The following is a 23,890-nucleotide window of genomic DNA, read 5'->3' on the forward strand; positions in this document are numbered from 1 at the left end:
ATCCACCTTGATCAGCTGATCAATTTCAAGTTACGTCCAGACCTCAGAGCGATGATGTAAGCTCAAACTAAGAGGGACCTTAAGAAGGAAGAGGCCAAGGGCACACTCTGTAGTTGGCTCTTTCTCAGCTGCTCCCATGGTTCAGGAATAGCCAGAATGAGGGTATCGTGCCCGGGAGCCGCGTTCGACTCTCCTACCGGACCCGGAGGTTCATGGTAGGACTCCGCGCCGAGGCGAGAAAGATCTGGACAGCATATCGGGGACTTCGTTTTATTCCTGCCGAAATCAGAGGACTATCGGACTATGAATCCGATCTTGGATTTGACTATTCGGGAGTCTCTTCTGGGACACGATGCGATATGAATCATCCGCGAACAGTCTTGGCGACTGGGAATGGACCATTAGGGCATAGTGAGCTCGTCGCGGAGACATCTTCTGGCGTTTGCATTCTCATCATTGAAGAACAGGACTATTGATATACATATATTACACTCCTCGGCCTCTGGGAGCTCCTCCCCGACCTCGTAGACCACCTCGTCCACGGAAATCTCCGCGTCTTCGTCCACCTCGCCCTCCGCCTCCGTTGTTTATGTCTTCTTTGACCATTTCGATCACCTCGTCGGGTATGCGGAGAAATCGAATGGTGTTACCCCTGACGTAGCACTCGGGAATCCGCCAGAATTTGTCTCCTTCCTGTTCAAAGGGGCATCGGTGAGGTCGGTGAGTACCATATCTCTGGAGAGAAATCTGCAGGTGGGATATATTCCGATATGAAGTCTGCCCGTAGGACTGAAATTTGGTGGAAGCATACCCTTGACGTACAGATTACTTCTCTGAGGTTGATATTCATCCAGTTGTCACAGCTGACTAGATGACCGTTGTACGTTTCCCCATTTTTTAACTCCACCAGCTGTAAGATAGCCTCATATCATCAAGAGAAACTCAAACTCAAACATACGGGTTCATTCCTCGGATCCTAGCCAACAGAACGAGCCGTAATGCCAGCTAGAGCATCTTTTACGACTCCCTCAGAGGATTCCGTCGCTAATCGGACTCACTGAACAAATTTGGAGTGTACAGACTTGGATCGAATTCTGAAAAAGCCAGATTAACTCACCATCGGATGATTCTGAGCGGTTCTCAGGAGCGACAAGGGGAGCTGTAGAAAAAACGTAGTACCCAAAGTTAGCGATCTTAGCCTGAAGCACCAGACGTAAGGGGGCTAAACGCTCAATATGCCTTTACGTAACGTCCGACCGAATGTTCCATACCATTTTCGCAGAGAGAGGGATTCTCCCCGGGAAATGTTCCTGCTCGCGAATCGGGGGCACTATTTCACACTTTTCGTTTGAGCGCCGCGGGACCTCCTCCCCGCCGACTATGATAGTGTTTGTTTACGAAACTCTCTATGCGGCTGATCGCGATCGCGCGCTGAATCTCACACGTGAACTGAAAGCTCTGCGCCAATGGTCTACTCCCTTGATTTCGTCACGGAACAGGGAGGATGGAGACGCTAGTCCTTGAACACACAAGACCGGAATTGAATCCGACGGATTCTCGCTGGAAAAGGCCCGGACTTCGGCGAGAGCGGTAGAACACAACCGTGCTTCCCGGCGAGTCGGCATTTACCGTCTGTCAATAGAGCACCAGCTGCGGGGTGAGAGACTCTCATAATAATATGCTCACGATACGATTCTTCTCGTGAGGGGTCGTGGAGTCTTAAGCCCAAGTATACTGCGGATATTTTCCGCAAATCTAGTATCTGGAGGAAACTGCTCTATGAGACATCCGACGCAGAGAGAAATCGAAGGAATCGAATGAAGAATCAATGTCTCACGGTGGCTATTGGTACGAGTTCCTCCGAGAGGACTCTCGCTCAGCTGACCGGTGCTAGTGCGTGAAGTTCGACATCCCAGCGCGAATAATCAAAACGAACACTTTCTGCGCCGAGATTGGAAGGTTGGTGCTCGAAACAGATTTGATCCAAACAATCCAGAAGATTTGTTGAACACATTCTCCTAAACTGCTGCCCGCGGCTACAGCTGTTCCGAGGCCGTACAGGGTGACACATCCTCGATTTTCTTCTCCTTGAAGTTTTTTCCAAGGGTATCCGGCGAACGTTGTACACTAGAGAAGCGTTTGGGATCACGCATACAAAAATGGGTTTCGGGTTTGGGAGGTGTGTCGTGATACGACGTTAGTTACCCTGGCGAGTGATAGAATCGCTTGTTCCCGCAGGATGCAGAGCTCGTACGAATGGTCTCTCAGAGCCGACAGGAGCAACGATGGAAAATGGCAGCAGGTAGATCTCCAAGACGTATTCCGGGAGTCGGAAGCTACAAAACTGTGGTTTTACCTCCTGGCAGACGGAGAAATAAACGCTTGCGATCCGAGCCGAGGTGAGAAAACGTTTGGGTCTACTGAGCGCCCTCGAACCAGATTCGTGCAATTAATTATTATCAACCAGCGCGATAGAACTCATGGAGTCATCCCTTTCAGGATGCAATGGGCGCCATGGGAGCGCCATGTGCGAAAAATGCTTCCCGCTCGCAGGTCCGTCGGAGGACGCTGAAGGTTACCTCTGCTCCGCACGCTTCATGGACAGTTGGACGTGGTCTGATCGACCAAGTAAGTCCAGCAGATGAAATCCCACTACATCACGGAGCTCTATGGAGTGGGATTTCAGCTCTAACATTCGTCACGTCATCGCAGGTGCCGCTCACATCGGCAAATATCTCAACGAGCTGGAAAACGAGGAATATTCGATAGCTTGCGAGTCTGCCTGCACTACGTTATGGTCCCAGCGCTTGCGTCAACAGCTGGTTCTTACCGAAAGATTCTTCCTCGCTCACAAACGACTCGCGAACGAGGCCCCCGGAAGCTCGTCCGGCAGGAAGAACTGCCCGGGAAATTTCACAAAGCAAGCGTAAGCGTACAATCGACGCGGAGATTCCATCGGAGGCGATTTTGCCGAAAGAAAAAATTAATGACTGAAAGCCTCGACCATATCCGTTTTTGTTTGCAGCTCAACTGAAGCCCAAGCCACGAACTCTGGCTCGACTAATGCGGCGAATGCTGATTTCGCCGAGGCGAAACCAACGGAAGCTTTAGCTCGCCTTGGTTCTAAAGCTGCGTTGGGATTCGCGTTTGCCTTCCTCAAACGCGCTTGGCGATGCGGCGAAGATGGAGATCTATGCTCTGATCTGTTACGGGACGCTCTACAGGCACTTCAGGTGCTTCCGCCAGCAACTCTCTTCCGGCACGAGAACTCTGTGTGGCTAGAAGTAGTTGCCATGAGCCACAAATTCCTCCGGAACGTGATTTTGGGGTGAGTTTGTCGGTGAGGACCTGTGGGCGTGGACGCTTCCGAATATACAATCTCGTTCTACGATTCCTTCTCACTCTCTCTGAAGGGAGTTGAACATGAACGTTCCCGATGTGGATCGTCAGCTTGCCTTGCGCCTGATGTTCGAGTTGGTTTTGCAACAAGCGTCTCTGAGCCAAGTTTTGTCAGCTGTACAATTGCTCTGGATGCTGTGGGGTAAAGCCGACAACCGTCAGCCACGAGCGATGTGTGCGCCGCTCGTCTCCGTTCTCAAGAAGTTCCATCGCATAGCTGACGAAAGCGAGGTAGGTTTGTCGAACCCACAATGTCCCGATCGAGTCTCCCGACTTCGAAATCCCGCAATCGTTCCGGATGGAAGGCGGGAAACCCAACCAAGTAACCAACCTGCGTGCATATGCAACAGTGGCCGAAGGACGATGAGCGCGTCAATCCGAATCGCGCATTGCTGCAATTTCTCACCTTGCCGACGGTGGATTCGGATGCTGGAGGCGAGGAAATTCTGATTGATCTGAAGCAATGCGCCATGATCATCATGGCGCTGCTGGACAAGATGGCTGCTCCTCACCTCCCGAAGTCTCTCAAGGGCCGAGAAGACATTTACAATCCTGTGAGTGGAATTTGCTCGCGCATTGATATCGACCACCCAGGATCGGGTCGGCCACTCTTGAATCGAAGCCCGAGTTTTTCACCGCTTTTCGCTCATCCGATAAGAGAACGCGATCTTTTCACAGCCCTCCGAGAAACGACAGCAGATTTTCTACTCTGGTAGCCGTCGGATTTGTAGCAGTTACGAAGAAACCCAAGAACCCACACTCTTGAGCGATCTGCACTTCGACGTGAAAGACGTTGTGGCTTGTGATTCATGGATGATCTTTCTCGGGAGAGACGGAAATATATACAGACAGGACTTCGATGCGATGTTTTTGGTAAATGCACGGAAGCTCAGTTTCGCCATGAACCCGAGATCCGTTCCCATCTGGAGCCGATTCCGCGCCATCGATCCCCCGAGGATGGGTTCACCAATATTTTTTTTCAGTTCCCCCAACACCTAGTCCACGTGAAGGAGAAGATGAATCTCATATGCTGTAATCAGAACGAAATGTTCGCTGTTAGCGTTGAGGGAAAGCTTTTCAAATGGTCTCTGAAAGACGCAAGGTTTGTTTCTTCGAGTACCAGAGGCCAGAATTCTCCTCAAAATTTCTACTCGTTGATTGAGGATACGGACGCTGAATGAGTGAAATCGACCTGGACGCGGAACCTTATATTCCTTTCTAGTGATATAAGACGGATACCGAATATCCCGGATGGTATTGAAGCCATGGATACCTGTCAGGAATACTCCCTGTTGATTTGTGGCAAGGGACAGCGTTTGATAGTTCTAAAAGCTCACGAAGAAACACCGGGTGAAGTTAGGAACCTAGGCAGCGCCCGTTTGGTAAAAGTCACCATCGGACAAAACGTCAACCTGGCTCTAACCCAGCACGGTAAACGCTCGATTCGTCGATGGCATATCATTGAATCTGTAATCGACGTCCTCGTTTTCCCCTTGTATCCCGGATTTCACATTTTCTTCCCAGGTGGGTTGTACATCTGGGGCAGCGATCAGCCCTTCCCGGAATTGAGTTGTCTCCACCGGAACGTGGAGAACATTTTCGGCGGTTTCGGCCGATGCATAGCGCTTCATAGGGACGGACCCATGTACATGTGGACCAGCTCGTGTCATTCTCCGATTCATCTCGAGAGCGTCATGAAAGGCCTGAAAACAAAGCACTGCGAACTGGGGCCAACGCGATGCGTGTTCGTCGCGGAAGATGATTCCTACTGGTTGTGGGACTATCAGACCCCCTCCGCCAACCGGCTAAACAGTCTCGATGGTGTGCCGTTTGGTGGGTTGTGTTGTCGATTTGCCTCGGTGAGTGAGATTGATGTAGAATTCATTATGAGCTAAATTTCATTGGGTGAGGGGAGCTTCGACACAGACGAGGGTTCGAGTACATCGGTCATTTATTGAATCTCATAGGATCACAATTTGGGTTCCTATTGTTTCCTAAACGATGACTAGGTCTGGGAAAGTCCTCTTTTCTGCGAGAGGCTGGTAAACAGACGAAAAATATTTGTGACATCTAAACGTGGCTGGCAGTTCCACTTCGGGAAAGTTATGATCTATTGAAAGACGTATCCCTTAAATCAAAACACGGGACGGGATCACAACATTCGGACGACGTTTCCATGAACGCCAAGTGGTCGATATGCGTTGAAGTTTTCTGAAGGTGTCGAAGACTCCCACGCGACATCTTCCTCGAATATCTCATGGGGAATGGACAGATTCTAACACAGGACCTCGCTGCCGGAAGCAGGAAGGTCCTGCTGCTCTGGTCGGGTGTGTGCTCTTCTGGCAATACTACTGGCCTTCATTGTTGCTATGATAGGCGGATGTCGAACATGTTGATGGGGCTGAGATCTCGATTGATGAACTGGCTGGATTTCGTTCATTTCAAGCCTAAGAGCTTTTCTGCAACTCCCAAATAGTATACAGTCTGAGCAATACCGAAAAGTGGGGCAATGACGATCATACGGCACCCAGCTCCTTTGAAAAATGCTCTCGGTCCCTCGTTTCTGATGATTTTCCTGTGAAGGAAATATACGCTCGTCGTATCGGAATTGTAGGGACTACAACTCGGTCGGGTAGAATCATGAAAAAATAGAGACCCGAAGTTTTGTGTGAACTTACGCAACAGCGTCCGCGACGCCATTGTAACTCTCCTCGCCGGTTCCTTTGGTCAGAAGCTGGAGCCTCGTTTTCACTACGTCGAACGGATTCACGGAGAACGCTGCCGTCGAGCCGGCTGCGCATCCTGCTATGAAGCTCGCCCAAAAAACTGTTGTTCCGTCATCTCGTTTGGGTCCTAACTGATTCAAATTGGCAAATAACGGGAAGTAGATCATTGAGAAGGTAACGTCGCGCAGCATCGTCGCTCCCGTTCCCTTGTACAGGCCGGCGATACCCTTGGCTTTGATCAGATCCATCGCGATTTTCGTGGCCGAAAGCTTCGGCGTTTTGTTCCCTGACGCTGGATGTAGAATCAGTCGGTCAGGAGAAGGCTTCTCGACTTTCGCTCCATTCAATAGGAACCAATCAGGGCGGCATATCGATCATATCGACTCACCGAGTCTCCCTGCATCCTGCAATTGAATTTTGAGCAGCTCCATGGGCGTCGTGATGACGATCTGGCAGAAACCTGCGCCCCCTCCGGCAAGCATTTCGTTCGTTAACGAAAGTTTACTGCGGAATCAAATCGAATCGAGGTTCAGCGAGAGTAGAAACGATCGTCGGGTCACATCATCCTTCAAATAGTCAAACCTCGTGAGGGTGGGAGAGATACTCCGATCTTTGCACCTACTTCGTTTTCGGGTTCGTGAGATGATGTCGAAAAAAGTCGTTCGCCGTCAGTTTGATGGCTTTCTCCGGAGTGATCAGCAGAATGTTCACCGCAGACCCTCTATACATCCCGAAATATCCTTCGCGAGCGAACGTTTTCCGGAAACAGTCCAACATCGATCTATACTGCGCTTCTCCATTGGGACCGATCTGGAAGTTGAGGGATCTGTCAAGCTGCTGGATTCCTTCACTCAAAAAATACTCCGTCGATTAGTGCGGCTCGTCCCTCCCTGGAATCTGTCTCTGACGTCTCGGCATTCGCGTTTGCGAGGCTCAGACTGCCCGAGGAACGGCACGTAAGATGGCTGAAAGAAACTGAGAGCGACTGCGCGTGTGTTCGACGTGACTCGGACGTCCACGCCCGACGTGACTCGTCGATTGCGAATGCTGTGTTACGGGAGTAGCCGATGATCTTGAGGTGTGCATCACCGTCCGCTATGTACCGCCGCGCTGCGTAATGATTTCTCCATCCCGATGTCGCGAAGTAATCGCTCGATACCACCTCGGATCTAGCAATTCAATCCCTTCTGCTGATTTCGATTCTGCTTAGAAGTCATCGAGGATCGAATTTTCTGTTTTTCGAATTCCCTCGAACGGGGTAGCACATCTGGCCTTCCTTCCGTCGACAGAGTATCAGTGCGAGCCCCAATTCCTACCTAGTGTCAGGAATAAGAGCACTAACCTTCTGGTTTTGGAGACGGGTCTTGACGAGATCGATCGGGAACACACAGGTCACTCCAATTATTCCAGCTATACCCCCATTCACTATCTTTGGCAGTAACCTGCGGATTCGAGAAATGTTTGAGTGCTGAGAACTCTCGCAAAGGAAATCGTTGTGATTTCCGTCACGGCCTCGAGAGCCCCGTGATTTTTTTGTGTTTCTTTCTTTGTCTCCCAGGCTCCGGTCCCTACCCTCCTCCCGAAGTTGATCTGCGGATACTGTACTGGAGATCATACTCTACAAGGACTTGTTTCGCAACCGCGGTTATCCAAATCGAGACGAGTCATGAAAACTCGCCGCGTTCTCCAGAGCCTGGTCATTGATGAATAACATGGGAATTCATGCTGAGTATGCGAGACGCAGCGATATCCGGTACGAGCAGATGTTTGGGTGATATTTAGAGCGTCCAAAATCCGATCGACGATAATGCGTCAGCTCTACTCGATTGGTATGATATGCTATGTATACAAATCATCCGCCCCACACTTCGGCTTATTCGAATGATGGTGGGTGCAGCGTCATCGACGGGCGCACGCATCAAACAATTAGGAGGGCAGATGAGAGAGATCTCCGTCGCGAGAGTGCCTTCCGTCTCTCCAATACCAAGCAGTGGCATCAAGTTCCATCAATGTTTCGATCAGGATCGACAACTGAGCGGAGGAACGTTTTTAGAGCTCTCTCATGCTGACCCTGATCCCGATCGACTATTCATTGACAGGTCCCGGAATTCGATTCGGAATCGGGTCGAATTCTGGATGCTTGGTGGGGGGACAGGAAGCTTCGCAAAATTCTCTCGTCTGCGATCACGAAATGGTTCGAGATTGCTGCTGCCGTGAGGAACTCCTATTGATTTCTCCGGGAGATTCGATTCTCTCGCTCAAGATTCAAGAGCTTTCCGAATCGCTCTGTCCCCCGACTACCAGATACGTTTCTATGATTAAGTGTCTTCGCAAAACGCAAATCATTTGTCGTTCCACCTCGGATTCCGACTGACAAGCTCACCGAGGCGTCGCGGTTTCGACTTCCCAAACTATATCGCCCGCAATATCTCCCTGGCCTCTAGCGCCGCTATCATGGGTAGACTTTGCACTCTCGACCGGTGTCGTGAGCGAAGCGCCACACTTCGATCATAAAGAGCCTGAGCGCGGTTGAACAATGAGGAAATATTTTGCGGAGACAGGACGGTGAAGTTTACTGAACTGTGCATATTCCTCGCTGTGACTCATGGAAATCTCGAGTAGACGTCTCTCATCGCGATTCGGTCGCATGGTCTCCCGTGTTCACTCGCAAATGAGAAATTCTGAACGCTCACAGAGCGATATACTCACGAAAAGTTCTGCGGCTTTTCTTGAAGACTAGTCATTTATTTGGCCGTTTCGAACAGACGAAAATGAACGTATTCAGGGGAGCGCACTCAGGAACTCACAACACCAACAATATTCATCATGAGAATGGGAAACTGCCTCTCAGCGGCCGCAGTTGTACAGGAAAAAAAGAGAAAGCGGGTAGACAGATGTATCGATTATTTTGAGAACCCACTACGTTGACGGGGGAAAGACGTCGTTTTCGTCTGTTATCCACCGCAGCAGCGGCAGCACTGGCAGCAGCAGCAGCGACTACGACGGCGGCGGCGGCCGCTGGAGAGGGCTCTCAGCTGTAATTCGGGAAGAAGACCTGCCGTCTGTCTGTATCGGTCGGAGAGAACGCTCGGTGGCGGAGGGCATGGGCAAGGGATCTCCCGGAATCGCGAGATGCATCAGAACTGGCGCGAAACATCTCGATCGTGCAAGACGAGAGCGAAAGAATCCGGATTCGGCACTCCACGCTGTTGGGCTATGCTAGGCACATTCGTCCGGCTCGGGGAAAACTCTGAGTCCTCTCAAGGAACATCGTGATACTTTTGATAGGAGGAGTTCAATATCCAACTGTTCTCCCCAACCATCGGAATTGATCTCGTCATTCTTGAAGGAATTTCCGACGTTTCGAAAATGCCATCACTCTGAGCTCGGATCCTCCGAGCAAGACAGACGGCGCTCGAATACGACGTTAAACTCTTGACCGCCTTTCAGATGATCGTGTGGAGCGAATCCTGCAACTTACCTGATCCGAAGCCTCTTCCATTCCTCCTCGATTTGAATTCGACGACTATTGAACACATGGAAAGGCTTCTCGCAGTTTGTGGGACCGAGGACGGCGATGAATCCTTAGGGCAGGAGAAAGAAACCATAGCTGTCGCCACTCTGAATCTGTTGACCCTTCAACTCCACACAATGTTCAAACATAATTTACAAATCCCCGGTCTTGAATCAGGGACGAAGTGAGTCCGAGTTTCCTATAGCAGAATACACAGTCGAGTCAACTCCAATTAGTCCCAGTAACACCGTTGTTATCCCTCGCTAGACTCCTGACGCAGATTCGACAGCGCGTATTGACCATGGCGGGCTCCCAAAACCCGTGCGAAAGTATCCAGCTCGCCGCTCAGAAATGCCTAATCCATTGCTGGAGGGTACTGATGCCCTCGGCAGACGAACGCGCGCGAACCCTGTCACTACTATTGCCCCTGAAGTCCAGTTTCTTGATAGGTGAGGAATCATGTGAGACTTACCCACAAATATTCTCATCCGCTCAGAGTCGTTCGCGATCAGGAGAAGATTTCATTCCGAGTTTTTCGATACCGCTACAGGTCTTCTAGTCCAGACGCTGATGTGTGATGGAAGTTTGGAATCGTTTTTGTACCGATCTCAAGTGGAGATCGTCGCCTCATCAGGAGATACCGCCGATCAAGGAATCGCGTATATCCTGAACGAGCACCTTACGGAGTCGGCTCAAATAGAAGCACATTCTAAGTGTCAGAGTGTGCCATTGTTGTATCTTGTAAGGCAACTACTCAAAAGCGTCGCTCAAAGTACACTCCAACAAATTGAAGCACCCCTCGAACACGATCAGCCCGAAGTAAGTTTGCTTTGCGAGCATCGATAATAATCTTTCGCGAAGAATAGTGACGGTCCGGGTTGTTGAAGGGTACCGCCGACGACTGAGCGCGAATGTAATTGGCTCCGAAATCTTTCAGTTTTGCGAGGTGGCGATAAAGTTCCTACTGAAATTCCAAAGAATAATATTCGCTGAGCTCATGAACTCTAGCGGCGGGGAAAGTCAGGATTCTCAAGAAGAACCGATGTCGGTCTTATTGTTACGTTATACGAAGCTGCTCGTTAGCCACTGTGGGCAAATCCTTCAAGCGTGTCAGAGCAACTGCGTCACGCTACCGCGCTTCATGAAGACCCTCGTTGACGTGGTAGCGGGTAAGCATACGATCGTCGGTAATCTCCTATCGGAATTCATCTTGTCGTGTCTGGTCCTCGAGAGCCGCGGGAGGAGGAGCGAACTCGCGGCTCTCGTTTCTCCCTTGTTGGATCAATTGGATGCGGTGAACCGCTTGACGCCCGCTGCCAGCAAAGAGGACGCGGACAATCTGTCGTGGACAGGCCTCAGCTCCCTCACTTGCAGCGCGAAGGAACGGTAAGGCAAATTCTCAACGAACGCAATCTGTTCCATCCAGCCAACGACTCGTTCGTTCCGGGGAGTTCTGACTGCGTTTTCTCCGATTCGCAGAGTTTCGGCGGCCACGGCAGCCGAGCAGAACCCGAGCCATCCGACACGACTCATCCGGAAGGCCGACTTGGAGAATATCAAGGAGGAAGGGAGCTCTGTCTGGGTCGTAATTCGTGGGGTGGTCTACGATGTCGGCGCGTTCAGTGCCCTGTCGCCACCTTGCGGGGAGGCGTCTATCGACGCCTTGAACGGTGAAGACGCGACAAAGAATTTCGAAGCGGTCGCGCACTCGGCCGAAGCGAGGAATCTCCTGCAGACCATGGCGATCGGAACCTACGTCGATCCTGACACTGACCCGGTTCTCGAATGCGAAGCGCACTCGATGGGATCTCCGCTAACGGACACGGAATACGTCTTGGCGTATTATTTGGCATTGAATTCAAGGAATTCAGCAGCTGTTGAAACGGAGGCTGAAAAATCGGTCTTGCAGTGGCTCAATTCACCGCTGTTCCATGGCGGTCTCTTCGAGGCCCCGTACGAAGAAGAAAAGGTCCGTAATTAATTATTCTCCGAGGAAGTTAATCGATTTCTTCCGTAATGCGAACAAGAACTGAAACGACTCTCTCCCTTCCACAGGGTGAAGTTCGTAGCTGCGGTTCTAGCAACGCGACCTCTCCTACAGATGAAAACCAACCAAATCGTTGTTTGAACACGGATATTTTCATCAACGCGTTGGCGTCGAATTCGGAAGCGGCCCCGAGCCTCCCGTCACTCGAACGGTAATTTCCGATTATCCCCACGAATCCCGTAGACCGACCGTATCGCTGATGATTGATCATGATGCAACCGCCATGGTGACTCCGAATCCCGGTCAGGCATTCGGTCGAGGATGTCACGCATTCTCTTCTCCCTCAGATTCCTGATGTTGTGGGGCTCCTACGCCAAGCAAGAGCGATTATCGCTGCCTTTGGAGTTGGCGGCGGACCATCCCATCGAGGAGTTATCTCGACTCTTCATGGCGGTTCTTCTGAAGCATACAGGCGAAGAATTCAACGCGATGACTGCCGTGGTGCCAATGGATTTGAGCGATCCGATCAAGAACTTCATAAAAACAATCCAGCAAGTCAAGTGGACGCTCATAAAAATCCGTCAGGAAACAGGGGGCTCATACAAGGAAGTTTGTTTCCCCGCGGTCGAACGCGCTCGTTTCCTGTTGCACGAGCTGCGTCCGGCGATCTCAGCCGAAGCGATCCTGAGCGCTCCCTGTCCGTCGTTACGATCGCGTTGGACGTGGGCTTTCGACAGAATTCGGAACATCAAACAGGTTCAGGAACCGCGAGAAGTCGTTGTCGAGATAGATTGGAAAACCCTCATGCAGGCTATCCAGGATTTCGTTCTGCAGTCAGACAGTCAACTCACCGATCTCGAACAGATCCGGAAGCTTTACTTCAAACAAACGTCTCTGGCCCTGACCCAGCAAGCGGGACTGGAGAGGATGGTTCAACTATTTTCTAAGAAAGACTACCTCCTCTCGACCAAATACGCCCTGCACTGCGGCTGGCAAGACCTGTTGAAGATCTCTCGGGTCACCACTAGTCAATGTTGTCCTGATCTCACGCTGATCTGTCCGAAACAGCGGCGTCAGATAAAGAACACGTGCTCGAGCTTGTTTGAGTGGTGTCTCCAGGAATTGCGTAAACTCTTAGTGGAGTGCATCGGTATCGACGGCATGTACGGTCCCTCGAACAGACAGAGCGCGACCAGCAAACTAGTCTCGTTGGACAGCGCCACTGGATGGTCGTTGACTTCACCGGCTGTTTTCACCCGATGTCGACTTCTGATCTGCCTCCTGTCGTACTTGCTCCAGGGTGTCGCTCGACACTTGGATTTATTCCTGTCGAAAAATTTGACGGCTCACCTGTTGACACTCCTTCGACTTCTCGGTCCGGACCCGAACGGATCGTTTGCAAGTCAGAACGTTTCACTGTATGCTGTCATGGAAGAATCCATGAAGAAATCGACGAAAGGCTCCGCGTCTACGCCGGTCATATCAGGTAATCATGCTGCGCCCTTATTCCTATCTGACCTCATCATCTCAGTCAGTCTGAGCCATCCCTGGGGTTCGATCGATATTTTCCACATCGGATTTCCCCCTTCCTTAACTGCCCAGAGGGGCTCTGACCAAGAGGAATTTTTTCAAGGACCCGAACTCGCCGCCCTGATGAAGATCGGGACGAGAGTTCGGCGCGGTGCCGATTGGAAATGGGCGAACCAGGACGGGACGCCGCCTGGAGAAGGGAGAGTCATTGGAGAACTGGGAGACGACGGTTGGATCAGGGTCCAATGGGACACCGGGATGACGAATTCCTACAGAATGGGAAAAGAGGGAAAATATGATCTCAAGCTGACGGAGAGCCCACCTGCCGCTAACAATACCCTCGTGAGCTTTTCGTCGCCAGACTTGTCGCTTAGTGACGAGGATCTGGATCAGCCACCGCAGAGGCCGATCACCATGCTTCATTCATCGACGGTGAATCTCCTCAAAGCTATTCCTCTGGCAACAGCGCAGTTCCAGGGTCGGATCGCTCCGCATAATATCAGAGCGCTCTCAAAGCTACTCTTCAACATAATCTCCGGAGGGTTCACCAGCCACCTGCAGGTGAGTTTATAGCGAAAGGGGAGAACTCTCCGCCGAGAAGGATTCCGCCCTACGTTTAACGCTCCCCGCTATTCCTTTGCCGTTCCCAATTGATTCAAGTATCCCCGAGGACTTCCCGGAGGGATGTTCGCCGTCTAATCGAATTGGAAATTTCCTCTTGCCGCAGGTCACGGATAACGGCTGGCTATTGGAGGAGCAGTGTCTCAAATGGTGCAGTCTGAGTTACGTCCGAGCGTGCTTTGCGAACAAAGCCTTCTCGCAGAGCCTAGCGTCTGGGGCCTGGGTGAAACTCATCGTTTCCGTGGCCGCAAAGTTCCAACCCGCGAGCCTTTCAACTCAAATCCAGTCGCTCAGACTTCTTGAAGCGGCCGTACCGCATTGGCAGTGCACTCCTGACGAACGCGGCGAATTCGTCGATAGTATCCTCCGGATCATCGGAGACTGTTTGACCGAAGCATGCGCCAACGACGCAACGATTCAAATCCGGAACAACTCGAATTATGCCCGGATGAGAGTCTGCCTCACAGCCAGTCACTGTTCCAGTGTTGCTGAGGAATGCGTTGAGCTCTTGAGGAAACTCGGCACGCTCCCGGAGTGGTTGGAAGCGATAACGAATTTTCTCTCGGCGAATCTGAACATCGTCACGAGCTGTGCGGAATTTCTTCATTTTTCCTATGGGGACGAGTTCAAGAGGAGTCTCGCGGCTTGTGCCCTTCTGGGCCAGCTAGACTCGCGGTTACGCTTGGGGTCAACGGTGGAGCACGCGGAGGCATTCGGCGAGGACCAGGAGAAAATCACCGGGACCGTTTGCAAGATCGGAATCAAGGGAAAAATCACCATAACGAACAATTTCGAGAAGAGCACGCACCTACTGGGAAATCTGAAAATGATCCAGCCGCCCCCCTTCAACATACGGAACTTCGTTTCTTCCAGCTCTTCCAATTTCCGCAGTATGTGCTCGCTGGTCAAGACCGCAATCACGATGACCGATCTGCCGACGGGTTCCCAGCCCGAGGCGGTTCTCCCCTTGCAGTACATGTACGGCCTGATCCGATCTGTCAACGGGTTGTTGTCCGACCAGACGACATTGCGAGCGATACTCAACCATGAGAGCTTACTCGAGAGCGTGCTCAGCGTCGCCATCAGACCGTCGACGCTGCGAGCTATATTCTCGAGACAGGAAATCGAAGCCGCCATTCTGACTACGACGCAACATCTGGTCGGTCAGATATTCGTCGGGCCCGAGCCGACCGAACGGGTCGTTTCCCCCGAACCCACCGCGAGTCGCAGCACCAGAGCCCGAAGTGGCCACTCGAGACCGAGCTCGGGTCTCATGCTGAGCGCGGCTCAAGCCCAACTCATCGAAATGGGTTTCCCGCGCAAGAGCATCGAAGCTGCCGTCAAGGTGATCAAGACCCAACTCGGAACCAACGGCATCGTGCACACGACTAGCCCCAGCCCGGAGAGTATCGTAGCATGGATGCTGGAGAACCAGGAATTTTTCCTCTCGGAAACTATGTCCGAACAGGAAGAAGATTGCGATTCAAGTTCTTTCGAGGAACACTCCTCAAGCAGCAGTCTCTCGGGCGAGCTGGGACGCTGCGAAACCCAGAGTGGGGGGCCCAGCGCCGGGAGCATCTACAGAAGGTACGCCGAATTCCACGACGAGGAAGACTACGCCAGATACATACGGGACTGCATTCGGGTCGGAATGATTGTTCGTTGCTGTAATAGTTTCGAAGACGTTCAAGAGGGCGACATAGGTGAAGTAACCAACCTGGATTTCGATAGTCTCCAAGATCTCAACGTGAAGGTCAATTGGCAGAAGCGAGGGCTCCATTACTGGATGAGATATGTCAACGTCGAGGTGCTGGAAGAGGGGATGGAGCACGTGATCAAACCCGGGGACCATGTTCAGGTGAAGTCGAGCGTCAACAATCCACGCTATCGTTGGGGTTCCATCACGCACGCGAGCGTTGGCACAGTGACCAAAATCAAAGGTCAGCGTGTGATCGTGGACTTTTGCGAGCAACGCTCGTGGGCGGGTTTGCTGTCAGAAATCGAACTCGCTCGGACAGGTTGTGCGGGAAGGCAACATTTCTGTCGGAGCAGAACCGCCCAGAGCCATGAGACCGAGCTGCTGTACGAGCTGTCGGAATGCATCAAGAACTTCACGGTCTCATCAGGGACGATGACCGCCCACTTTTTGTTCGAACAGAATCACGAAGCGTGGCAGAGTATCGGTCAGCAGGGAAGACATTGGATTCGTCTGGAAATGCACGACGGAGTCGCTGTCGAGAAACTTTCGATGGATGTGGATCCCGCCGACGCGTCATACATGCCGTGTTCGGTGGTGATTTCGGTGGGTCATTCTCTCCATCATCTAAAACCCATACGGGACCTCTACATCGGCGCGACAGAGACTCGGGTGGTGTTACTCGAAGAAATGACCGAATACTACCGCTATGTCGAAGTCGGCATCAAGCAGTGCCGCAGCGCCGGTATCGACTGTAAAGTCCGTGGACTCAACGTGGTCGGGAGACACATCCAAACGTTGGACGAAGCTGCTAATTATCGATTCTTGGCTCAAGAAACTGAATGCAAGTTGGGCATCGTCAATCAAATGGGTAGCCCTAGCATGAGGGAAAATATCGAGTGTAAGGTCTTCGTTTGGGGACTCAACGATAAGGATCAGCTGGGAGGTTTGAAGGGAAGCAAGATCAAGGAACCCAAATTCTCTGAGGTGATATCCAACCTAAAGCCCATGAACATAGCTGGAGGATCCAAGAGCTTATTCATTGGTAAGTGTCTCGCCCTCCGAGGAATGGCCCTAAAGTTTCATTCGAATCCTCTTCCGCATCCAGACCGAATCCTCTTCCGCACCAGATGCGTCGGGTGAGAATTGATCGGTCTCCTTGACGAAATGTTTCCTTTCAAGTTTCCCACGACGGGAAGGTCTTCGCCTGTGGAGAGGGTACCAACGGTCGACTGGGCTTAGGACACTCACACAATGTAGCACAACCGAAGCCGCTAACGGATCTCAGTCCGTATTTCATCAAGAAAGTCGCAGTGCACTCTGGGGGGCGGCACGCATTGGCACTCACCATAGACGGCAGAGTGTTCTCCTGGGGAGAGGGTGAAGATGGTAAACTTGGACATGGCAACAAAATGTGAGTCGTGTCTTTGAGAGCCTCAATCATTGAGAATATATCATTCTGTCCGGGAGAGCTCCCTCTGAAGGAGTCCCGTCTTCTCGGATATGGAGGCTCGCTCTAATCCGTGGAAAGAAAATATGATGGAAGTAAATTCATCGGGAATCATGTTCTACCTTCCAGCTCGTATGATCGCCCAAAGCTTGTAGAATCTCTCAAGTGCAAACGTATTCGTGACGTGGCGTGCGGAAGTTCACACTCAGCAGCCGTAACTTCCTCAGGAGAACTCTACACTTGGGGTAGCGGAGAATACGGTAGACTCGGGCACGGAGACAACGTCCCACAACTTAAACCTAAACAGGTACCTAGATACTGGCTACCCCCCGCTCACCACTGGCTGTTGCAATCTGAGCCGTGACCGGTCTTATATACATTCCTGTGAGCTCTATCTCATTCCTAGGTTCGAGCCCTGAGTCATGAGCGCGTTGTTCAAGTGGCTTGCGGAAGCCGCGATGCGCAAACACTTGCGTTGACAGAACGTCACTGGGTTTACTCCTGGGGTGACGGAGATTTCGGAAAATTGGGGAAAGGAGGATCCGACGGGTCTTCATTGCCGCAAAATGTTGAGACCCTCAACAGCCAGCAAGTGATTCAGGTTGAGTGTGGCGCTCAGTTCTCTCTGGCGCTGTCGAAGAACGGCAAAGTTTGGACGTGGGGAAAAGGCGACTACTTCAGACTGGGACACGGCTCGGACTCTCACGTTCGATGGCCCCAAGTCGTTGAAGAGCTCGCCGACAAGAACGTGATCCAAGTCTCTGTCGGTGCCCTGCATTGCATCGCCGTCACCGACAGGGGAGAAGTCTACGCGTGGGGAGACAACGATCACGGGCAACAGGTACGAAATATCGAGCTTCCACTCCTGTTGTCTTGATTTTCATGAACATCCTGGAAAATCGGGGTCCGACTCAAGCTCTACAGCAGTCCGAGATCGTCATTCCAGGGAAACGGCAACACGACGGTCAACCGGAAACCCGCCATAGTGCGAGGGCTCGAAGCTATCACAAATGTTGCTTGCGGGTCTTCGCATTCAGTAGCTTGGTCGTCGACAGGAACTTCTCCACAAAAGCTCCATGATCCCATACTGTTCCCCGTTGTCAGGGATCCTTTGGGAGAAACGTTACTGTGTGACGACCAGCCGAGACAGGACAAAGAGGAGTCGATACCCTTCGTGAACGGGGATCGACCCTCGCTCAGTCGAGTCTTCCTGTCCCTCGACTCCGTGCAAGCAAAGATCGATGCCCTATTCCAGGCCATCCAGGCTCTCCAGATACTAACAGCGAGGTGAGTGGCCGGGCGGATCGCATCGGATATAATTGATCCGGATCGAGCGTGTGCCGGCGGACTCGAATGCGAACGATTTCTCGTCTTGCAGAGAGATCATCATGGTTTCGCTTATGCCTCATTCGCAAACGATGGCCATCAACTCTGCCTCCCTGGTCAATCTGTGCTCTCGAGAACCAACTCCCCTGCGGGGCGAAAGCAGTGAACGGCTTCTACATCTCCAACGTCAGACGAGCGAAGAGCATCCTACAACCCTCTCATCGCTCCCTTCATCGACGAGCCTGTCGTCCAGAGTCTCGGCCGCTAGTATGTTGGCGGCCGCGACCTTCTCGCCTACCTACGAGAACGTAAGTGGACGTCCTAGGTGTGATCAGACGAGTGTCGAACAGTTATTCGGGCTTGCAGTCGGCTCTACCCGAAGTCCGATGATGAGCTCAATAGTAACTTTTGCCAGGATACGATCATCGATACTCGGAAGCCGTTCATGGACGATTTCATATTGCAACTGACGCCAGACGATGCAAGACAATTGGTCGATTTATTGAAAATATACCTATGCGGTCGAACACCACTCCGAGACGACGTGCTCACGCCGGCCTTACTGGCCCTAGCAGCTGCCAACGCACATGTCAAAGAAATGCTCCTGGAAGTTTGCGTAACAGAATTGGAAGACGTTTGCGTTGACCAAAACGCAACGCATTGCATACTCCAGCCAATCATCCAGGAGAGTCCACATCCGTACAAAGTGAGTTCGAATCGAGCTCACCTGATATCTTGAGGAAAAACCGTCTCCGTCGTCTACTAGAAACCATCGGATTTTTTCGATGATTATCACCTCGAGCCACGTATATTTCTCGCCACGATACTCCGCATATATGTGTTATCTATTTATTGTTTAACCCCTGATCTCCTCTTGCAGGACGACACGGTCCTCACGGGACAAGTGAGAATTCCCGGCGCGGACTCGCTGCGTGTGGAGTTCGATCAGCAGTGCTCCACAGAGCGACGTCATGATCCGTTGTGCATCATGGACTGGTCCGGGAGGATCGTGGCCAACCGGTCGGGTCGGGAGTGGTCGGACTGGTCTGCCGAACTGGTCATTCCAGGAAGTGAGCTACGCTGGCGATTCTGCTCCGACGGTAGCGTCAACGGCTGGGGCTGGAAATTTACCGTTTACCCCATCGTTCTCTCAGACCAGAAGTCGTTGTTCTCCGAACTGGAGAACGTTTCGGATCGCGCAGTCATCTCCCGACCGTCGATCGCTCTCGTCGTATCGCTGCTAAACTCCGAGCAGGCGCTCCTGGCGAACGCCAAGAAGCCCACGGTGCTCCGATTGGCCGCCGCATTGGCTTCGTGTGCCCAACTGAATTATCTGAGTCCGTCGCAGAGGATGTGGGTCCTCGAGAAATTACGACAGCTGGTGGCATCCACCGCTGGACAGCGGCTCAAAATTATGGCGCAGAGCCCGACCAGTCCCACGAAAGCATTATTGCCGCAGGACGAACTCGGCTTGCACGGCAGCATGGCGCTGTCGTTGTTGCTCAAACACCTACCGGAGATGCTCCTGCGACAATTCGAGTATGAGGATCCATTGGTGCGAGCAGGAAAACATTTGATGCACACACAGTTCTTCAAGGTACTCGTCGCGCTGGCCTGTGATCTCGAGCTGGATTTCGCTCGAGCCACCGAAGGTCATCGGTGGATTTGGTTCAAGCGCTTCTGCATGACGAGTCGAGTAGCACAAGCCCTCATTCAGAGAAGTCCTCTCCCGATCTGTTTCTGTGATGAGGTGAAACGGAAGCTCCGAGAACTGTTTCCAGACGAGGTTTTCGACGAGAAAGAATACGAGAACAATGTCGTCTTCAAGCAAGAGCAGGTGAGCTCATGGGGCTGACGTGGGACACTTCGACTTCTCACTCCGTATGCTAATAATTATCGCTCATGAACTGAGAGGGATTTCCTTGCTTTTGAAGGACGAACAATTGGTTCTCTGGGTGAATCGATCTCCCGACGAGTGGACACTCTCGTGGGGAGGAAGTGGAGTCATTCACGGCTGGGGCCACAACCATAGAGGACAACTCGGTGGTGTAGAAGGTGCCAAAGTCAAGACGGCAACGATTTGCGACGCCCTCACCGCCTTGAGGTGAGTCGCTGATTAGAGCCAGGAATTCGAGAATTGCGGGATCTTTGTTCGCACTTATGATTAAGCCAAGAACCTTCTCCTCAAGACCGGTGCAAATCGTTGGAGGAGAGCAGACTCTATTCGCCCTGACGAGCGACGGAAAGGTCTATGCTACTGGATACGGAGCGGGTGGACGTCTCGGAATCGGGGGCACCGAGTCGGTGTCGACCCCGACTCTGATCGAGACCCTTCAGCACGTGATTGTGACACAAGTTGCGGTGAATTCTGGGGGCAAGCACTGTCTTGCTCTCACATCGTCCGGAGACGTATTCTCGTGGGGTGAAGGAGATGACGGCAAACTCGGTCACGGGTCGAAGGCCCTCTGTGAGCGACCGAAACTAATTGAATCTCTGCGAGACAAACACGTCGTTTCCGTAGCGTGCGGGGGAGCTCATTCGGCCTGCATCACGGCGTCCGGCGAACTATACACCTGGGGCAAAGGAAGGTCAGTTTCTATATTGTGACCCAGATATACCCATAGTAGTTGAAAATTTGAGCATATCAGATACACCGACTCCGGACAGCGCAAGCGAAGAATTTGAATTGAGATTCCCATCTTCCGTCGCTTCAGGTACGGACGACTGGGCCACGGGGACTCTGAGGATCAGTTGAAGCCGAAAAAAGTCGAAGAGCTCGCAGGACACAACGTATTGGACGTTGCCTGCGGTAGTGGCGATGCCCAGACCCTATGCGTTTCACGAGACGGCCTCGTCTGGTCATGGGGAGATGGCGATTACGGGAAACTCGGCAGAGGAGGTTCGGATGGTTGCAAATTCCCTCAGAAAATCGACTCACTCCAAAACGCCGGAGTGATCAAGGTCGAATGCGGATCACAGTTCTCCGTGGCGCTCACTGCGGCAGGCAAGTTGTTATTGGATTGAGTAGGTACGAGAACCGAGGAAATCGAGTGTCCGGCAGAGGCGGCCTCGATCCGCACAGGAATCTTTATGATCGTTCCTTCCAGGGGTTGTGTACACCTGGGGTAAAGGCGATTACCACCGACTCGGACATGGAAGTGAAGATCACGTCCGAAGACCTCAGGCTGTCCAAGGTGCCTTGCAGGGGAAGCGTGTCATTCAGGTTGCTGTGGGATCGTTGCATTGTGTCGCCTGCACGGACTCGGGTGAGGTGTTCACGTGGGGCGACAACGATGAAGGTCAACTCGGAGACGGTTCTACGAACGCGATTCAGCGGCCGAAACTCGTCGCCAGCCTTAAGGGCAAGAAGATGAATCGAGTAGCGTGCGGTTCGGCCCACACGGTCTCGTGGTCGACGTCAAAGAGCGCTCACAAAACAGTCACCCAGCTCCCGACCCAGATCCCGCTCGAATACGATCACTTGAAAGACATTTCGATGCAACAACTCCGCAACAGATACTGCTTATTGTTCCTGTTCAACGAGATGTTCTGCCCGACGATCCCGCTCCTCGATCTATCGCCGGGATCGCCCTTCAATTGCCTCAAGGGTCTGCTTATGCTCAACGGCAAGGAGACCGCCTTCAGGAAAATCGTCCAGACGACGATGGTCCGCGACCGCCAGCACGGTCCCGTCGTCGAACTCAATCGGATGAGTAATCCAGCCACCCGGAAAACGGTTTTCGCACAAATGGTCGCGAAGATGTCTCTGCTGACACCAGAATGTCTCTTGCTGCCGCACCGAGTCTGGAAAGTGAAATTCGTCGGGGAAAGCGTCGACGACTGCGGTGGAGGCTACAGTGAGAGCATCGCCGAAATGTGCGAAGAGCTGCAGAAGGTCTGTGGCTTGAAACCTCTTGAAGACTCGTATGCCGTCTAAATTAATTTATCTTGCTCCAGCGAATGATAATCGATCCTATCTTCCTTCCGCAGGGCAATGTGCCTCTGTTAACACTCACGCCCAACGGACGCGAAGAAGCCGGCACATCGCGGGATTGCTTCCTCTTCAATCCGGAAGCTACATCGGTTTACCGGGAATGGTTTAAATTCTTGGGGATACTCATGGGAGTGGCGATCCGCACAGGGAGCCCGCTGTCCATCAATCTGGCTGAGCCCATGTGGAAACTCCTCACCGGGGATTCATTGACCGTCACGGATCTGAATGAAGTCGACAGAGACTACGTTCCGGGACTCATGTACATAAGAGATTTGGATGCCGACGCTTTCAGCCGGCTGGAGAGCATTCCATTTGTCACGCACTCTTGCGTCGGGAACCAAGTTGCCCTGAGCTCCAAATTCATGAATGTGACCATAGAAAATCGACTCGAATATATTCGACTGGCTATTAATTACAGGTAAGCTGTCGACAAAATTGTATATCTCGCCTCCGGAGATCTGTCTCGGAGCCGACCAGAGAAATTAAGGCTCGCGTGTTAAGGCTGGCCCCGATGTTTTTCCCAGATTGCACGAGTTCGACGAGCAAGCCAGTCTGATTCGAGAGGGCTTGGCCAAGGTGATTCCGGTTCCGTACCTCGCTCTTTTCACGGCTCACGAGCTGGAGCTCATGGTTTGCGGGAGTCCGGACATACCGATCGGCCTCCTGAAATCGGTCGCGACCTACAAAGGTAAACTGGAAGATTCCGTTTTCCCCTGCTCCATTACAACATGATTTTCGAAGACTCAGGAGCGAGAACGAGATGACTCCATCCGCTAAGGGCGTTTGAGGTCAAGTCCCGAATGAGCTTCTTTCCAGGTGTCGAATCGGATTCTTCGCTCGTCCAGTGGTTCTGGGAAGTGATGGAGGAGCTGAGTCAGGAAGAACGAGGACTCTTCCTCCGTTTCGTTTGGGGTCGCACCCGTCTGCCCAGAACAATAGCGGATTTCCGAGGCCGCGATTTCGTGCTTCAAGTCCTGGACAAGTATTCTCCACCGGACAGCTTCCTTCCGGAGAGTTACACCTGTTTCTTCCTTCTGAAAATGCCTCGATATTCCTGTAAACTGGTCCTGAAAGAGAAGCTCAGATACGCAATACATTTCTGCAAGTCAATCGACACCGATGATTACGCTCGCGTCGCCATGGAAGCCGATCCAGGAGCTGCTGGCGGCGACGACAACCTTTCCACGGAAAGCTTCTCAGAAGTCGGATCTATCGCGGGGTCCGACGATCAACTTACTGGGAGCTCGTCACAACATTTTCGAGGGCCACCGCCGATGTATATGTAAATGGTAGATCTTTCACACGAGCGTTATTCTCGCGCTATTCTGTGGACCGTCGCGACGGGTTTCCAGGAAATCCCACGGCGCGTTCGATCGAACGGCGGAGCCAGGCACACATGAACCATTGGTTCACGCCAGAGATCGGGGCGTCCGCTGCCACCGTGTAGATAAGGTGTCTCTATCATTGTTGAAATATATGTGCTGTGAGTAGTATGTCTCAATATATAATAATATATTCGATACTTCCGGAAAGGCGAAAAATCCGATTCCTGTAAAGCGTTTGAGGACCTTGAGGAGCAGGGAATGTTTCAGAGCAGAGGATTCGATTGATGAATGGGCGGATGAGCTTTTCGAAACTCACTTGTCC

At 52.1% G+C, this 23,890-nt stretch overlaps 3 protein-coding genes across 3 annotated transcripts; 1 reads left to right on the forward strand and 2 right to left on the reverse strand.

Moving 5' to 3' along the window:
* Nucleotides 1-258: 258 nt before the first annotated feature.
* LOC100904904 (U6 snRNA-associated Sm-like protein LSm4) lies at nucleotides 259-1,354 on the reverse strand. The gene is made up of 4 exons (XM_003743771.1): nucleotides 1,272-1,354; nucleotides 1,118-1,159; nucleotides 812-910; nucleotides 259-693 (listed from the first exon to the last, which is right to left on the reverse strand). Exons 1-4 carry the CDS (start codon nucleotides 1,272-1,274, stop codon nucleotides 487-489), a joined length of 351 nt encoding a protein of 116 aa, XP_003743819.1. The 5' UTR covers nucleotides 1,275-1,354; the 3' UTR covers nucleotides 259-486.
* An 885-nt stretch (nucleotides 1,355-2,239) lies between these two features.
* Nucleotides 2,240-23,882, forward strand: HERC2 (E3 ubiquitin-protein ligase HERC2). Its single transcript, XM_029111606.1, has 33 exons — nucleotides 2,240-2,399; nucleotides 2,500-2,628; nucleotides 2,713-2,926; nucleotides 3,026-3,328; nucleotides 3,414-3,630; nucleotides 3,750-3,930; nucleotides 4,058-4,272; nucleotides 4,383-4,501; nucleotides 4,622-4,830; nucleotides 4,924-5,258; nucleotides 9,576-9,823; nucleotides 9,907-10,088; nucleotides 10,190-10,458; nucleotides 10,577-11,025; nucleotides 11,119-11,608; nucleotides 11,695-11,837; nucleotides 11,974-13,112; nucleotides 13,260-13,717; nucleotides 13,884-16,518; nucleotides 16,656-16,887; nucleotides 17,053-17,230; nucleotides 17,330-17,764; nucleotides 17,870-18,210; nucleotides 18,302-18,557; nucleotides 18,665-18,955; nucleotides 19,130-20,086; nucleotides 20,184-20,353; nucleotides 20,439-20,837; nucleotides 20,964-21,253; nucleotides 21,357-22,144; nucleotides 22,240-22,661; nucleotides 22,768-22,931; nucleotides 23,060-23,882. The coding sequence occupies exons 1-33, from the start codon at nucleotides 2,240-2,242 to the stop codon at nucleotides 23,527-23,529; spliced, it is 13,488 nt and encodes a 4,495-aa protein (XP_028967439.1). The 3' UTR covers nucleotides 23,530-23,882.
* Nucleotides 5,339-9,096, reverse strand: LOC100905049 (mitochondrial glutamate carrier 1). Its single transcript, XM_003743772.2, has 6 exons — nucleotides 8,835-9,096; nucleotides 7,468-7,567; nucleotides 6,748-6,935; nucleotides 6,514-6,629; nucleotides 6,078-6,417; nucleotides 5,339-5,974 (listed from the first exon to the last, which is right to left on the reverse strand). The coding sequence occupies exons 1-6, from the start codon at nucleotides 8,867-8,869 to the stop codon at nucleotides 5,836-5,838; spliced, it is 918 nt and encodes a 305-aa protein (XP_003743820.1). The 5' UTR covers nucleotides 8,870-9,096; the 3' UTR covers nucleotides 5,339-5,835.
* Nucleotides 23,883-23,890: the final 8 nt, after the last annotated feature.

The sequence above is a fragment of the Galendromus occidentalis genome, unplaced genomic scaffold, assembly GCF_000255335.2.
Source record: "Galendromus occidentalis unplaced genomic scaffold, Mocc_1.1 scf7180000077451, whole genome shotgun sequence".
NCBI classification, from domain to species: domain Eukaryota; kingdom Metazoa; phylum Arthropoda; class Arachnida; order Mesostigmata; family Phytoseiidae; genus Galendromus; species Galendromus occidentalis.